The 18,499-nt window shown below is 41.2% G+C and overlaps 1 protein-coding gene across 1 annotated transcript in view; it reads right to left on the bottom strand.

Moving 5' to 3' along the window:
* Positions 1-12,493, bottom strand: part of ACOXL (acyl-CoA oxidase like) — a gene marked incomplete at both ends in the record, with an annotated part of 267,586 nt that extends 255,093 nt beyond the window's left edge. Inside the window, 2 exons of the mRNA XM_080931609.1 lie at positions 704-787; positions 12,341-12,493. Of these exons, the coding sequence (XP_080787735.1) occupies positions 704-787; positions 12,341-12,493 (237 nt within the window). The remainder of the gene's footprint in view (positions 1-703; positions 788-12,340) is intronic.
* Between the last annotated feature and the right edge of the window lie 6,006 nt (positions 12,494-18,499).

Here is an 18,499-nt window from a genome sequence, read left to right as displayed (position 1 = left end):
AGTCTATTTATTATTTCAAATTCAAATATTTAAATTATTTAAATTAATAAGGGCAATGATTTGTAACAACATAGACCCATCTCAGTAGTGATATCTACGTGAAGAAAGTAAATTACAGACATTTATGGTACTGTCTTTATAAAATTAAGATAAATAAAGATGGGGGGTGGCACAGGTCTTTTATCCCAGCACTTGGGAAGTAGGATCTCTTTAATCCTAGCATTTGGAAGGTAGAAGCAGGTGGATCTCTGTGAATTTGAAACCAGCTTGGTCTACAAATTGAGTTCTAGGGCAGCCAAGGCTACACAGAGAAACCCTGTCTAAAAAAAAGAAAGAGAAAAGAAAGACAAGTGAAAATAACCAACTAATATACAATACACATATTAATAAAAACAATATGCAAAACCAAGCAAAAAGGATCAGACCAGTGCACCAGTAATCTTACCACTTGGGAGTCAGGGGTTCAAGGCCTGCCTAAGCTGTAGGAAGACTCTGTCTCAAAACCAAACAAAACAACAAAGAGCAAAGACTAAAGAAAGGATGATGGTGGAGAACGGGGAAGGCAGGGAGATGAGTCATGCTCTGGGCCACTTTACAGACACCTGTTTAATAACTACACTGGGAGCTGACGGTGATGTCATTCACTCCTTCACATGCCCAGTGAGTGCAGTTCCTATGGGCTAAGCTGCACAGAGCCTCTCACCTTTACAGACAGGGCCACATCCACCATGCAGAGCACTTCTCCCAGGACAAGGCTTTGGCTGATAAAGTTCTTCTTTTTTTCTTCCTGAAAATATAGTAGACCCAATGTGAAGATTTCCTCGTAGTCTTCTGAACTTTGAAATTTACATTTTAAGTAATATATGATATATATAATACTTTCCCAATAAAACAACACAAAGCAATTTTAAGTTGGAAAATAATCACATCGCTCTAAAATAAATGTTTCATCTTGTGTCAATGTGGCCTCTGACCAATCTGAATGTGATATTGAAGGGCTCTTTTCCATTTTATTAAGTTTTTTTTTTAATTTTATTTAGGGGTATACACAACACAGAACATGCATAGAGGTCAAAGGCCAACTTCTCCAACCAATGACTGGCCTAAATTGAGACCCATCCCATGGGCAAGAACCAATCCTTGACACTATTAATGATACTGTTATGCTTGCAGACGGGAATTTAGTGTAACTGTCCTCTGCGAGGCTCCACCCAGCAGGCAATGGGAAAAGATGGAGAGACTCATAGCCAGACATTAGATGGAGCTCAGGAGCCTTACGGAAGAGTTGGGAGAAAGACTAAGGGACCCAAAGAAGAAAGGGACCCCACAGGAAGATCAACAGAGTCACTAGCCTGGACCCTTGGGGGCTCCCAGAGACTGAACAACCAACCAAAGAGTGAGCACAGGCTGGACCTAAGAACCCTGCACATATGTAGCAGATGGGCAGCTTGGTCTTCATGCATGTTTCCCCCAACAACTGGAGCAGGGGCTGACCCTAAGCCTGGGGCCTGCTCCCCTAAATTTTTTCACATTAGTGTTGCTGTGTGAACACTTAGAGAAGCTAGGCAGGATGCCTTGGGGAAACATACCAGAGACAAGCTTGGTTAAGCTTCAGGGGCAAAGGCCTGCCTTGTCTGGCCTCAGTGGGAGAGGATACGCCTAGTCCTAAAGCGACTTGATGTTCCAAGTTGGGTGTGGAATTTAGTTAGGGGATGACACCCAGAGGGGACCTTCTGAGAAGGAGAAGGAGGAATGGCAGGGGAGGGGTACTTGCATGAAGGGGTAATGGGAGGAGAGGGGAGGATGATATTGGATTATAAAGTGAATAAACAAACAAACAAATAAACAAATACACATTTAGAGGTATGTACTACACAGCACATGTGTAGAGGTGAGAGGACAATTTGAAAGGGTCAGTTCTCTCCTATATCAACAGTGTAGGTCTTGAGGATCTAAGTCAGGTCATCGGGGCAGGCAGCAGGGTCCTTACCTTCTGCTTCACAAGCCCACAGCCTCTTTTTTTACCCAACAGAATGTCAACTGCTCCTGACTGCAAGTCAGCCTTGGGAGGAAGATGCTGTGCCCCTGAGGCTTTACCGAGCTTTGTCCCTGGCCTCCTGGTATGCTTCCCCTACAGTATAGACAGCCAAGACATCCTGCCTAGCTTCTCCAAGTGTTCACACAGCAACACCAACGTGAAGAAAATCCTTCAGAAAAAATCTGGGAACATTTTAGATAAAGAAAAAGCCATGTTCTTCTCTTTTTAAGCGCAGACCACCCCAGGGTTTGATTTATGATTTCAAAGCCATGAGGTCCTGGTCTCTCATCCCAGCTGGTTCTTCGCCTGTCCACACCAACAACTTCCAAAGCGCAGTGAGCAGCTCACTGCTTTCCACTGGTCAGTTACAGAAAAACTAGAGCAGGGCTTGGGTCAGCTCAGTGGGTCAAAGCCCTTGCTACAAGAGCACGAGAGTCTGAGTTTGGGTCCTTAGCATCTGTGTGAAAAGCCAGGCAGGTGCAGTGACAGGTGTCTGTGATGCTAACACTAGAGAGGCAGGACCGGCTGCTAAGGGCTCTTAAACCAGCCAGTCTAGCCGAATGATTGAGCTCCGTATTCAATGAGAGAGCCCGTCTCAAAAAATCACAGTAGAGAATGACAGAGAAAGACAACCAACATTACACACACATACGTGCACACACACACACACACACACACACACACACACACACACACACACTTTTACAAAGAAAATCCAAGAGCAACATTTCCAGAGACTACAATAGCCCCTTGAGTGGACGATTTGCAAATCATCATTACTGGAATTCATGCTAGTTGTCTTCATAGGCCAGTTTCCTTTGAGACCCCAACAAAGCTAGTACTGGTAGCTCACATGTGCATGTATGTGCATCTAGCTTTGCAAACATGTATTTGTATGTCCAGGCGTGGACACATTTATCTTATATATTCTCTGTACATGTACTTCCATGTATATATGTGTATGCATGTTCCTTTATATACATATGTGGATACATACATGTTCCTTTGAATATGTGTACACGTCTTTGTGTTTCTATGCACACACTCTTATGTGGGCATGCTTGTGTACGTGTCTTGCCTCGGCAGCAGCAGGATGATGACCAACTTTCCACACTGGCTTCAACTTTGTCCCTAGACGTATTCCATATTTTTCCCTCCCACAGGTTTATACAATGTTTCTCTCAAACGTTATTAATCTTATCAAACAACACACTGTCAAGATTTATGCTTCTCAACATGGCTTCAACCCAACACATCTTGTATTGATTATTTCCTAAAATATCTCCAGGCTCTCGCAGAAATCATTGCATGGTTCCAGCCTGGGCTTTCACTGAAGAGTCAGTTACAAGCAAATAATCAAAAACAACTGTAGCAGGTATTTTCGAAGGGCCCAGTGCCTTTTTTACCAATCCTTAGAACCACCTGAACCTCACATAAAACATGAAAAATGTTCAAAAAATCAAGTGACTTACCCAACCAGAGTTACCTGGTGAGTGTCAAAGCCAAGGTCAGGAACTAGGGCTTCAGAGCCCTTCCAAGAATTCTACTGACTCTCGCTGTCCTTTGTTATTAAGGACTCTGGTGGCCCAAATTACATCCCTGATCCATCCATCTTATTTTGTGCCACCAGAGAGTACTCAACATCATCCTGTCAAAGTGCCCCCATGTCATCTTCCCAAGTCTACAGTCACATGAACAAACATCCCTTTGCCTTTTACAACTTGCTCTGTTTTTTCTAAACCCAAAACCACCCAAAGTATAAAAATCTCCTGGGCATATGAAGGCAGAAGAAAGATCTGGTCACCCTGGTCTGCAGAGGTGTTTCACACCAGTCAGAACTACACAAAAACCCTGTCTCTAAATAATTATTAGATAAATAGATGAATAGATAGATAGATAGATAGATAGATAGATAGATTAAATAGATGAAAGATGATTGATAAATAGATGTTAGATGATCGATAGTAAAGCCCTTGGCAATATCAAGTGTGGCTTTCTTACTTCTTTATTCTCATCATTCACATTATTGATGCACGAATATGATTTTATTACTACTAACAGCCAACTGTGGTCATTTTTACTCACAAGTTTGGAACTAACTGCAAGCACATGTGTTGAATTCATCCATCTTGGAGCATTTTAAATTGTTTATTATGATAACTTCCCTTCCCCAGTCTCCACATGAGACAGCTATGTTTGTTATTAGGCCTGATGGGAAACGTCAGGAGGAGTTTGCTATTCCCTGGTGTTAACTTGAGTATGCACTTGGGCTGGTCTATTTTCAAAAGTCAGATCAAAGTTCTGAATCCTGGACCAGGTTTCATTTGATTGACTGGGTTGCTGGCATATATTCTGACATCATTTACACACATAAATTCTCTTAGTCTTGTCTTTAATTTGATTACCTACTTGTTTAATTAATATTTATCATTGGCAAATCTATCGTCTTGTTAAGTTGGCAGCACTAGCTGGACTGCCTATATTGATTAGGATCAATCATTAATCAATGGATTTTTCTGTGTCTTTTTTAATGTCTCCACTATGTCAATAGCTAGTTTCATTTACACTTAATACGTTCAAAAAAAAAACTCAGTGATTTTTATCATCATACAAATTTATGATTTTAAACAGTACATTTATAAATGTATGGATTATTATATCCAAATTTGTAGCCCATGCTATCAAACATATCTGCTTAGTAAGTAACTTAGTAAATACTTAGTAACTCTCTTTTGAGGCATTTATGTAATAGATCTCTATGCTGCAATGTTCTGCTACAAATTCAGGAGAGGAGGGGGAAAAGTCTTATATACCCAGAGGTGTCCCTGAAAGACTTGTATTTCCTCAATAAAAATCAACAAGGTTCAGAACTTTTCTTGTTGAGTTGCCTTGGCAACACTATTAAGAATAAATTAACTGATGTGTGTTTCTGTCAGGGCTCTCTAATCTGTTCCTTTGATGTGTGTGTGTCTTTTCCTACATCAGAGCTGCATATTCTTAGAAGCTTCCATTGAGCATCATGTAGTGAGAGAGCACCAGCTTTGCTTTATTATGGGGTTGTTTTAACCATTCTATCTCCTTTGCACAGCCATATGTGTTTGGAATTGATAGGTAAATTATAATGATAGCACCAGAACACCTTGAACATCAGACGAATGTCACGTCTTCCCCAATAAATTAAGCTGGCTCCAGTTACCATCTCCAGAAAATGTAGCCATTTTTGGTGCAGGCTTCCTATCCAGCGTTTATGTCCTATGATGGTTACCAGGATGTAGAGTATCTGAGCAGAGTTCTGGGAACATTTGGTCCCAGAGACAGTATCCGTGTACTTCTGTCCTCCCAGGGAGTTTGACTTCTGTCCTCCCAGGAGGTTTGACTGTTCCAGAAAAAGCCAGAACAGGACTGACAGAAGTGACAGTCCCATGGCTTTATGAAAGGGTCGTTTTCATTTCATGAAGACATTATTACAGCATTCTGACAAAGAAAGATTCTTCCGAGTTCTTGCCTCAAACATGATGTACAATCCCTTGGCAGCAGATGCCTCCTACTGAGCCTTTAACCATGAACCTACATTTGAAAATTATCCCAGTTAAAGAGTAATCACAGAATTAGTCAATACTAACAGCATGTAAAAATGAACTTTATCTTATTGGCCTTACCAGCTTGACCGATCAGACTTTTTGGTTTTTCCTGTTTGTACAAAGTACAGCATCTGGCAACAGTCTTAATAGAAATTAATGACTGCCTATCTATATTGCCTTTGGACAACTATTGCTCAAGTCACTTGACAATTTGAAAAAAAAAATTGCCACTTAAAAACTGGATGGTAAATCTTAATATCATCAATTGTTCATTCAACACTTGATATTGCCCATGCCATCCAAACTAACACAGAGGATGTCATTTGATCCTCTCATGGGCCCTTTGAAGTAATGGAAGGAAACTGGGGCTCAGAGAAGCAAGAAACCCACCCAAGGGCTTGGGCTTCTCAATAAGAAGCCAAAAATGAACCCTCTTTGTCTGACTCCAACATGGGACAAAAAAATGTAAAGCAATGTACAAATATATATGAAATATACTAAAAAAAAGAAAACCCTGGCATACATAAGTCCATTAGCTATATATGGTATTATGAGTCTCTATCTGTGTGTATTATTTTAATTTTCCTGAAGTGAATGTGTCTTACCTTGATAGTGTGGATTTTCAGCATTGCTTCCAGTGAGTTTTGTGAACTTTTCTATAATCTTTATCTGTATTTGTCTGACTTCTCCAAACCTCACAGCATGAGTAGGTGAAGAAGCAGGCTTGAAGAAAAGGCTGATCCCAGTGCAGGTACCAGAAATTAACATTCTAGTGGTTAGCTTGACGTGGCAGAGAAGTCAGGACCTCAGCTGCACATGGTTAGCATAAACCTGAAATCTGACTTCTGCACCTGCATGGTATCCGTTGCCTGCTTACTGGTCCCAGTGACAGATTCTGATGGTTTGCCTTGGGTCCTGTGTCAAGCCTGCCTTTGCCACATAGCAGGAAGAAAGCCATGGTGTTATTCGTACCCATGTTAAGATGATTCCAAACCACAATAGCTTGTTCCCATAGCCCAAAGTCAGGATGGCTTGTGCCCAGGAACCCTCATTAGAGTAGCTTCTTTCTAACCCCATGTACCTACATAAAGTTACCAGTTGAAGCTTTTGCAGCCTCCTACAGCCTACATACATCCAAGCTTGCCCAGGTGGGTTGATCTTACATGGTTTTCCACTTAACTATTCCACTTGAGCACTGGCCCAATAGATCACAGATGTTTGGAAGACAGAGGATGCCATCCCCTTCTCTTGAGTTATGTAGCCTTTTCTCCCAGGTTTTGTTCCTGCCTCAGCACGACAGAAACACTATGTGGGATAGAGTGTTACCCATCTGGGCTGTGAAATCTAGCAGGCATCATTTGACTTTTGTCCCTGTTCCTTCTAGCATTTAACTTTAGGTAAGTTTGCCTTTTTCTCTAATCATTAGCCCCATGGCCTGTGACTTTTAAAATAGGGAATGATATTTATTTTATGATATTCCTTGGAGGAGTTTGATTGTTTGTTTTGGTTGGTTTGGTTTTGAGTAGCCAAAAGTGGCTTTGACGTTTTTATCCTCCTGCTTCAGTTTTCTGATGCTGAGATTACTTGGGTACTTTCATGGTACATGCATGTTGTATAACTATAAAAAATCCATGTGGCTCTCTTGTCTGCTTGTGACCTATTTCTCTGGTCAGCCCGCCTGGTCTCTACTCTGATCCTTTTGCAGAAACCACCAGACTCAGTCCTCATGCCCCCTGTTCTCTGTCAACACACTTGTGGCTCCATCTAGCTCCCCAGCTCTTAATTCATCCCTGGAGTCACGATTTTCCACATCCCACCCCCGCACATCTCAGATTGCTGAGCACAGCTAGAGACTACCTCCTGATGACACCATGTCAAGCACAGATTAGTCTTCATTCTCCTTTCTCTCATGTCTAGCCATCACCAGCAGATCCTCCTGCCTTTTCAATAGAAGAAGCTCTAATTCAGGCACTAACTAGTCAGTCTGGTCCAGGCTAACCCCCCCCCCAGCAGATTAAAATATCCACTCAATGTTTCTTATCAGTCCTGCCCCTAATATAGTCTCGAGGCCCTTCATGGTCACATAACACTTCATTCTTGGTTCATCGAGTCTTCCTTCTCTCTGCTCACAGCATACCTCCCTATTGAGCAGTATGTTCCTCCCCCAAAATACCTTCTCTATCTACCTGTTTGTTACCCCAATATCCACCCAACCCATTCCCTGACCCTTGGGGCATTTCTCCAGATCACATAACTGTGAGGTCTCCTATCTGTCCTTTTATATTTCCTTCTATACTTTCCCATGCTTGATTCCTAATAAGTTAGTGTGAGAATATATATATATATATATATATAAAAGAAGAAATTACTACTTCAACCATCCTTAGGAATCCAGATCTGAGGCATAAAGTATACTCACAAACAGCACCAATCCTCTCTAGAACTTTTTAACCTTCCCAAAGTGAAAATCCAAACCAGTTAAAAACTCCTCATCTGTGGCTGGAGAGATGGCTCGACGGTTAAGAGCACTGACTGTTCTTCCAAAGATTCTGAGTTCAATTCCCAGCAACCATCTATAATGAGAGCTGGTGCCCTCTTCTGGTCTGCAGGCATACATGTAGGCAGAACATAGTAGACACATACACACACACATACATACACACACAAACTTTAAAAAAAAAAAAAAAAAAAACAAGAACAAAAAAATAAATAAAAACCCTCCTCATCTTTCTTTTCTCCAGCCCATAATAAGCACTGTTTTAATCTCTCTCTTCCCAAATCAGATTACTACACAAACTTCATATAAAGCCACACAGTGTCCTCTATGACAACGTCATTCTCATTAATCATAATATCTACAAGAGTCATCCATATAACAAGTGTCAGATTTCCCTTATTTTAAAAACTTGTTGTTTTTGGGTTTTTTTTGTTTTGTTTTGTTTTGTTTGCAGTATATACCTCATCTTGCTCATTCCTCCCTCTGCTGACAGATATTATCTATTGTGCACACCAACATTGTTAACGTGGTGTGATGATAAATATCGGCTGTCAGCTTGTTTGGATCTGGAATCAACTAAGAAACAAGCTTCGGAGTAGGTCTGTGAGGTTCTTTCCTGAAAGAATTACCTGATAAGTAGTACCTTCCAGAAGCAGCCCTGACATAAGGAAATCCCAAAGAAAGCTCTGTTCTTCTGGGGATGGATGGATGGATAGATAGATAGGTAGATAGATAGATAGATAGATAGATAGATAGATAGATAGTAGATAGATAGATAGATAGATAGTAGTTAGATAGATAGTAGATAGATAGATAGTAGGTAGACAGATAAGTATTTATATACATTTGTATATATGTATATGTGAATGTATGTATATGCCTATATGTGTGTATGTGTGTCTATGTATGTATATATATGCCTGATTTTGATTTCATTATTGTGGCATATATTAAGAAATGTGATTTCTGTATCATGTGATTTAATTTTTAAGGAAATGTTTAATTCTTGAGGTAATACCACAGTGTCCTGAACAGAGACTACATGTCTTTACATTCTCATCCCAGAACCAGCAACACATAAGGGTTCACATTTTCCCATCCTTGAGGGATTGTCTCATTTTTTAATAGGCAACTATGTTAGAGGGTGTAAAGGAATATGTATCTTCCTGAAGGTTTGATCAATTCCCTAATGATTAGTGATATCAGGCATTATTCTGTGCATTTACTGATCATTTGTATAGTTTTATTAAAGAAGAGTCATTTGAATATTTTCATTAAGGAAAAGTCTTTTCAAGTCCTTTGACTACTTTGAAACAAATATTTGTTGTTGTTTTCTACATATAAGATCATATTGTCTGTTACTTAAGCTGTTTATAGTTGAGTTCCAAGAACTCTTTAGATCTTACAGATGTCTCAGAAATGTGACTTGTGAATTTTCTCCCATCCTATAGACTGTCTCTTCACTCTGATGCCAGTATTCCTTTAGTCCATTCTGTGCTGCTGCAAAATACCCGAAACTGGGTAATTTATAAAGAATAGGCGTTTACTTCTCCTGAGATTTCAGAAGTCATCTAGGAAAGACCATGGCAAACAAGCGAGTTTTCTGGAGATGGCCCACCGTTTTGCATGGCTGCAATGATTGCACTCTGGGATGCAAGTTCCTCAGAGACTTCATCCCAGGATTGCTCCTCGCTGCTCATATGCCTTTCTGTCATGATTGCGTCACCTAATGATTCCTGGGCATCAGCACACCCTATTGGGCAAATTTCCTGCTGATCAACATGAGGATGAGCTTCCATGAATTAATGGTGTTCAGATAAACTAATGACTTTATACCATTCCTGATCTGAGTCAAATAATTTTAAAAAGAAAGTTTAAGGAGACGGTTTTAGTTATTTTGCCAGAAAGATGTAATAAAGTTAGAATCAAGAATCGAATGTGCCACCTCCTCATAAAATAGTAGATAAAGGTTACATAATAATAAATATGAGCTTTCATAAATTATACTAAAAAGAAAAATAGGCTTGGGACAAATTTGTGATCAAGAAAATATATTCATTCTAGGTCAGGTTCAACAATAAAGCCATAGGTGTGCATCATGATTTAAAAAAAAAAATGCCATGTAGAGCTGGAGAGATGGCTCAGCAGTTAAGAGCACTGATTGCTCTTCCAGAGGTCTGAGTTTAATTATAATAGGATCCAATGCCCTCTTATGGTGTGTCTGAAGATAGTCACAGTGTACTTACTCATATACATAAAATAAATAAATATTTTTTAAAAGCACCATGTGAAACTGTTGCTTTGAACTTATAATGAGCTTATAAAATGAGACACAGCTTTGGATTTACTATCAACATCCTCTGTAACTCCTCTTTTGTGTAACATTTTATGTATGAGGTAATTTTATAAAAGAAAGTTTAAGAAGTCCAGAGAGAAGAAGTAAAGTGAGGCATATGGGACTCAGCCTCATCTACCACATGTATGTTATGTATGTGCATACATACGTGTGTAGATATGTATATGTGTGTAAGTATTCATAATCCCTTGTGGAACTGTTAAGACAGGTAGGTGGTCAGTCCCAGCCAAAGTGTGTGTTTGTATATGTCATGTGTGCTTGAATTCTCCCGTTCTTCTTCTTTACTCTCTGGCTCACACAGAGTTAACAAACTCCTAGCCTCTCACCCAGCCAGTGAGGGGTCCTGTTTTTTCTAATTCCCCTGATGCTAACAGCTTTTAGCCACAGAACAGCAAAAGGGAGTTAAATTTCCAGAGTCCATCAGCTTCTGGCCCCCAGAACAGTAAGAGAGAGTTACAAGGCCAGAGAACATCAGTCTTTGGTCTTAGTTCAATGCTGTTTCCCACCTCAGTACCTGACCCCTGCCAGGGCTGGTGCCCCTGATGCTGACACATTCATCTTTTGATGGAAGCGATAATATCTAGTCTTGGTCGTCAATGCGACCACATCTGGAACTGACAAAAAACCCAAAAAGCTAGGCACGCCTGTGAGGGAATTTTTCTCAGTTAAATCATTCGAAGTGTGAAGAGTCACCTTCAATGCAAGCCACACCTTCTGACGGCAGCCTGTATAAGGATGTGGGAGAAGGAAGCATGTGTTCGTTGCCTGCCTACCATCACTGGCAAGCCCATTCCTCCACTGGCATTGGAGTATAATTTAGGATTCTGGCATCTACTAAAAACCAGCTGAAACCAGCAGCCTGGTGGACGAAACAACTACTGGATTCTTGGACTTTTCATTAATAGACAGCCATTGTTGGACTAGCTGGGCCACACACCCTGTGAGCCACTCTAGTGGAGCCCTTTTATATACAGAGACGCCCATTCTACCAGTCCTGTCCCTCTAGAGAGAACCCTGACTACTACAGAAGCAGAGTCTTCAAAGTCTGATCACCTCCCAGAAGCCCCAGCTCTCCACACTCCAGGGTGGACCTTAACTTTCAACACAGAAGTTTGGAGAGATACATTCAAAACATACCATCCTTGATGTACAAAAGTTTGCCTTGTAAGCCAGGCATGATGGTCATGCTTTGATACTCTGGAGGCAGAAGCAGGAGGTGAGTTCAAAGCCAACCTGGTCTAAATAGAGAGTTCCAGGCCAACGAGGGCTACATAATGAAGCCTTGTCTCAAAAAGTAAAAGAAAGAAAAAAGGGGGAAAAAAAACTCAGCATTTTGTAATTTTCATGCTTTTATAATTAAAATTATCAATTTTCTTTTGATCGTGCATTTTAACATAGGAAGACAAAAGTATTTCTACATATTGATCTTATCCTGCAACTTTGCTGAATTTACTAGTTTTAACATATTTCTGTGCAATTATTATGATTTTCAACTATAGGAGCATGTCATCATAAAGACAATTTCATCTTTTTCTCTCCAACTTAGTATGTCTGATTTTTACTCACAGAGTCTGCCGCTGCCTGATGTACCATAAGTGTATATGTTTCTGACTCCAGAGGGTCTCCTCCTATACAAGCTCCACAAACACCTGCTTTACTCTCTGCCTCTTGGTGTCTGGAGCCAGTAAATAACTGTGAAATGAGTGAACTGCCTCACCTGGTACACAGAAGGAACTTCACAAATGGTAGCAAGTAATAATTATTGTTACCTTTTATACAACACTTGATTGTAAAAGTAGTAATTAAGTTTTCAAATAAAAAGATCTTTATTTATGAAGAATGGTCACAGTATCAAGGAATAAACAAACCGTGATTCCAGCTGCTCTGGAGTCCCTTGGCAGACAACTCACTCCCTGGCAGGCTCTCTGAAGAAATCCCTGTGGTCCTTGCAGATGACAGCACACTTTGAATGCCAATCTATACAGAGGGACTTCTATAAACAGTCCACTCCATCCTGTCATCTCTGCTCAACTCTTCCACAGGATCCCATGGGGCCAGGGCTGGCCTGGCCAGAGTACTGGCCAAGTGGCCAGCATCCAAGTCCATGGGGCTGGAGCTGGGACAAAGACTCCTGCCAAAAGCAGCACACAGAGCACGATCCAGGGCAGTCTGTCACAGCCTGCTAGGAAAAGCCAGGGTTCCAGGACAAACAGAAGCCAGAGGACCTAAACCCAAAGAGGAAAGATCTCAGAGAGAGAAAGTCAGAGCACGCACAGGGATGGGTGGGAGGAGGCTTCTCTGTCATGATCCTTAGGACCAATAGGGACTGGGTTGGTGCTTGGGGCCTAAACAGGACAGAATGTCATGAAGAACCAATGACAGTCTCATTTCTTTGGCTTCTTGACACAGTCCCTGCTCAGCTAGAGTTTTGCAACATACTCATGACCTCCTGGAGGGGGGAAGTCTTATATCTCAGGAGTTATCAGGAAAGTAATTGTTTTCCTCATTCTCAAACACCCTCAGAAGTGAGGCAACCTGACCTTAGAATCATTCGGTCCAACAGCCAGCTAATCACCAACTTACTTCTCTCTAAATATAAAACAGCCAGAAGTGAGTTTCTGTGAGCATCTGCGAGCATGTCTAAAACTGATAAAAATAATATATAGTTAGAATAAATACAACTATCAGGCCACAGGCTTTCTGCCAATTCCCCTCCAGGCTGCTGGAGACTGGACTTCCTGGAACCTGGGGATGATTTAAACCAGTGTTTGCTCCTTTACATTTAAAAACTACTGAGGGGCCAATGAGATGGCTCAGTGGGCAAAGGGGCCTGCCACCAACCCTGATGATAAGACTTTGATCCTTAGGACCCACATAGAGGAAGAAAAGAATCTACTCTCCCAAGTTGCTCCTGACCTCTATATGCATGCTGTGGCACATGTGTGTCCACACGCATACACACAAGAACCAAACACAAGTAAAAAAAATAATAAACATAAAAAGAAGAAAAACTGTGAGACTGCCAAGGAGCTTTGCTTGTGGTTCTATTTAGCAATTTACCATGTTGGTAATTAGAACAGAGAACTTTGGTACTTTATTCATTGTAAATAATGATAAACTCATAAAGTGACGGTTCCTTGAAAATAAACACAATTCCCAAAATCCGAAAATAAAAAAAAAATAAGTTAGACAAATAGAGTTATCTTACATTTTACAAATTGTTTGACTATCTGGCCTAATTGAAGACACCTTGGCTTTCAGCTCTGCCTTTGCTATGAGTTAGTTTGTCACAAAAGCCCTGCATAACACAGGGAACCAGGCATTTATTTTTCAGGTGGCATCTGCAAGCATCTCAGAAATGTCAATGGATCTTCAGACTACACTAGAGAGGAGCACTGGGCTACTGCTACCAATGCCCTGCCCATGCAAATTATTGGGATGACAATAACACAGGGGCTTCTGGGTAATTTTCTTTCCGTCTCAGGGAAGGATGGTGTAGGTGAGCAGGAGCCAGGGGTTGCTATTTCATTATGCAAGAATTTGTCCTCAGCCAGCCCCATAAATGGCCAAGAATAGTCTGATCCCAAGTGTTTTTTTCCTGGGAGAAGGAAGTGTTGAATTAGGATGTTCCTATTAGCCATCTGTGAGCCATGGGTGGGAAAGAGACCAACTAATGAGTGGGAACCATTTGGGAGGGCTCCAAAGGGTCCTGGGAAGGAAGCACAAGGTAGCAGTATTAAACCCCAGATGCATTCTGAGTCCTGGTGGATTTTAATGTTGATTTCACTGGTCAAGGCTAAAGTCAAGACAAAAGAATTTTTATTGAAAATATATTTTCCATACAATATTCTGATTACAGTTTCCCCTCCCTCCAACTCCTTTCCACCCTCCCAGGTCCATGCCCTTTCTTTCTCTCATTATAATAATAATAATGCTAAACAAACCAGACTAGAACAATACAAAGAAACAAATGGGGGTGTGGCTGGAAAGAAGGCCAGGTGGTTAAGAGCAATTGTTGCTCCTCTAGGCGACTAAATTCAATTCCCAGCACCTACGGGGTGGGTTATAATCATCTATAATGAGAGCTGGTGTTCTCTTCTGTCATACAGGTGTATACAGGAAACAGAATTCTCACATACATAAATTAATAAGTCCTTAAATAGAAAGATTTTAGGCTAGGCAGTGGTGGCACAAACCTTTATTTCAGGACTCAGGAGACAGAGGGAGGCAGATCTCTGTGAATTTGAGGACAGCCTGGTCTACAAAAGGAGTTCCAGTATATCCAGGGCTAGTCTTGAAAAATGAAACAAAACACAAAACAAATCTTCAAAAGTACATTGAGTTAATTTTTTGCCGGCCATCTACTGCTGGGCATGAGCCTGCCCTTAATATAGTTTGTACACCCAATGACCCTCCATTAGAGAAAATTAATTTTCCTTTGTGAGAAGTTATTAATTAGAGACAGTTTCTGGACTAGGGGTGGAGCTCGTTAGGCAGAAGAATTTTTAATGCGTCCCAGCAGACTGAAAAGCCTAGTAAGCCAATGACCTGGGCTTGAATCTATACTCTGCTAGTTCCATATACAGCTGGCTCCATTTCTAGCTTCAGTTTTGTTACCTGTACTTGGGGACATCAGGAACAATGTCCTGAATACTTAGCACAATGACTCGTTTAAAGGTCTTAGCCCGGTGGCTGTGAGCTCTGTAAGTTCGAAGTTTGCGCTCCCATTCTTTGTAATAATGGTGGTATAGATCAGAGATTCTCAACCTGTGGGTCGTGACTCCTTTGGCAAACTCCTATTTCCAAAAATATTTGCATTACAATCCATAACAGTGGCAAAATTATAGTTATGCAAGTGGCAACAAAAATAATCTTATGGGTGGAGGTCACCACACAATGAGGAACTGTATTATAGGGTCTCACCATTAGAAAGGTTGGGAGTCACTGATCTAGATTATGATTATGTATGGGCTACCAGGGGACATGAGTCTCTGAAGATGTTGCCACACACTTGTTCGGGCTCTGGTGTGAGCTATCATTCTCTCACTGTGACAAAATATCTATCAGAAATGACTTAAAGAGGAGGTTTCTTTGGCTTGCCCCCAGTGGCCTAAGTCTACCACCTAGATTCTGTGTCCCAAAAGTTTCATAATTCCCCCCCAACCCCCTGCAAAACAAAACAACAAAAACAAAAACAAAAAAAACTATCAGTTATCAAAGGCCAAGGATTCAAATACATGAACCCACAGGAACGTTTCACATTCAAACTGTAAGAACTCCAAGGAAACTCCCATCCCAGTTCTGCTACAAAGTAGACAATCACCCTGAGGTTTTAATCTCTTCAGCAAGGTACAAAGACTCAGCAGGTCCTCCAACTAGGACCCACTCTGGGAATTGTCAGGGGAGCAAGAGAGCTCTTGGCTGAGGTGCAGAGAGATGGTGTTACTGGAAACCAGTATAGGAGGTGACCCGGTAGAGCATGCAGTGATGGTGTTCACAGAGTACCCTACGTATTTCTATGTATGCATGGAGACAGAGAGACAGAGAGATGAATAGGGAGATAAAGAAGCATACATAGAGAGCAAGTCACACATACACACACACATACATACGCACAGAGAGGGAGAGAGGGAGATGAAGAGAGACTGTCAGAGAGACGCACAGAAAGAGATACAGGGGGAGATACAGGGGGGAAGGAGGCACACACAGAGAGAAAATGACACACAGGCACACATGCATAGCAGAGAGAGTAAGAGAAACACATACACTTTCACACACATTTTAGTTTGTCTTAAATAATGTTTTCCCCTTTAAGAATACTGAAACATTTCATCTTACAGAGAAGACAGGATGGAAATATTTTTAATGGCTTATACTTGGCTTGTAAACTGTCCACGGAGACCTAGAACGAGTGAGACTCCTTACTTGTTTGTGCCTGGAAACATCATCATTACACTTGCACTCTGCCTCTGAGCTCACTGCCTCAGCCGTGAAAGTTACCAGCAGTTAACAGGGGCCAGGGAAAGATGGAAAACTCTGGTATGCTTTCTGAATGGAGAGGACAGCCATTACTCAATATATTTTATTGAGAGGCAGAGTGAATCATATAACACTTCGAGGATTCTGGGATTCGGACAGCTTGTCCAGCTGTCTAAGGGTGGGATCTGAGAACCTTCAAACACAGATGTACTGCCAAGTCTCATGACATCTACCCAATGAGATGAGCCTGCTGTACTGACTGCTTTTCTTTGGTTCCATTGGTTTTTGCTGAATCACTCAGAAAGAGGAGCCAAACATGTCAAAACAACAGAAGATAAACCAGAAGGGTCCTCAGGGGCTAATCCTGTGTTTAATGGAGGAATTATACCCATTTATCCAGGACAGAAAGTGGTCCAGGGTACCTGAGGCCCCTAGGAGAGTTACTGAAGCAGGAAGATAACTGAGCCCAGAGTTTACCATACTTCACTAGAAATCTGACCACAAAGGTTAATCTTCCAGATTCGGCAGTTAGAAAAGCCATTATCATGCCTCATGGGAGGATCAACTTTCACATCAGTGTCTTGAGTATTAAACGGGTGTAAGCCTTTTAGCTATAATGGGTTGGTTAAGGAATCAAGAGGCTGGTCTCATGCCAAGAGTCTTCCTTCCCATCAGCTCCACAGTGAATGGATCAATGCTGGTCTCTGATGTCAAAGTTGAAAGCAAAGGGGACTAGCCCCCAAAAGCTCATATATTTAGTCACCAGTTGGTGGAACTCTCTGGGAAGGATTAGAGGGTGTGGCTTTGAGCCACTGGGGGGGCAGGCTTTGAGGTTTCAAAAGCAAATTTTCTCTGCCTTGTATTTTGAATCAAGATATAAGCTCTCAGCTCCAGCTCTCATGCCATGCCTGCCTGCCTACTGTCATGACCCTACCACAATGGCCATGGATTGTAACCCTCTGCAACCATGAGCCCAAATTAAATATTTCCTTTTATAAGTTGCTTTGGTCACAGTATTTTTTGTCACAGCAATAGAAAAATAACTATAACATGGGGGTTTAGTTGTACTCATAGCTCTAAGTATATACTGATGGACAATTTATTAACTTTAAACTCTTGAGTGAAGAGTGTAATGAAGTGGGGTTGCTTTTGTTTTTGTTGTTTTGTTTTGTTTCAACCTTTTTCTCTGTTATACACAGGGAGTGTCTTTTCCAAGTATACACCTTTCCATGTGTTCTCAATGAAGGACAGTGCCATCAGCTTCAAGGTTGCCGAAATGCCTTAAATGGAAGTCATATTTAGGCACTGAAATTTCCTCCAGAAATGTTGGAGTCAGCCTTAATAGTTCGCCATCCTAGGTGGAGAGGTGGGGAATCTATTCTCATTCATATCTGAGTCCTACTCCAGCTCTTATTGGCACAGCAGGAGAAAGGTACTTCTGGGAACTGCAGAGAGGAGGACCCCACCTCTATCATCAGTTACCCCCTCTGAGACACAACTGGGCAGGAAGAAGCAAAACTTTCTTTAAGATACTGCCAGCTCTCAGCAATCTCTCACCATACAGTTCATCTTAGTTCAGGGCCCTCTCCTGTGACTTGCTTCATAAAGAAACATACTTTTGTCTCGTGTGACATTTTAAGGAAGCCATTGAGCTGAATGAAATGGAAGTAGGTTTAGACTACTAAAATATACAGTTCATTTCATCACCTTTTCCCCCTTCTTTATCTTGAGGCTAAAGTTGACTGAAGTAGCACCATTGAAATAAAAATGGCAAGTTTTTGATGACCAAGACTCATAAACTCCAGACAGGCCTAAAGTGTTTCAAATGTTTTTTTAAACATGTTTCTCACTTGTCAGCAATTTTTATTTATGCCCCAAATTATATTGGTTTTATGAATTAACATTTTTGTTATTTCTGTGATTCTTTTATTCTCTAGTCTATGAGCTTGGAGGAGTAAATATGTGGTCCAGGAGGCAGAAAGGGGGCTCCAGAGGACACTGCTTTGTTAGGGTGCTTGAGGCCATGAGCTTACACAAGTCACAAAATC

Source organism: Micromys minutus, assembly GCF_963924665.1.
Source record: "Micromys minutus genome assembly, chromosome: 17".
Lineage (NCBI taxonomy): Eukaryota > Metazoa > Chordata > Mammalia > Rodentia > Muridae > Micromys > Micromys minutus.
Note: the sequence above shows the minus strand (reverse complement) of the source record. Positions and strands in the feature narration are given on the sequence as shown.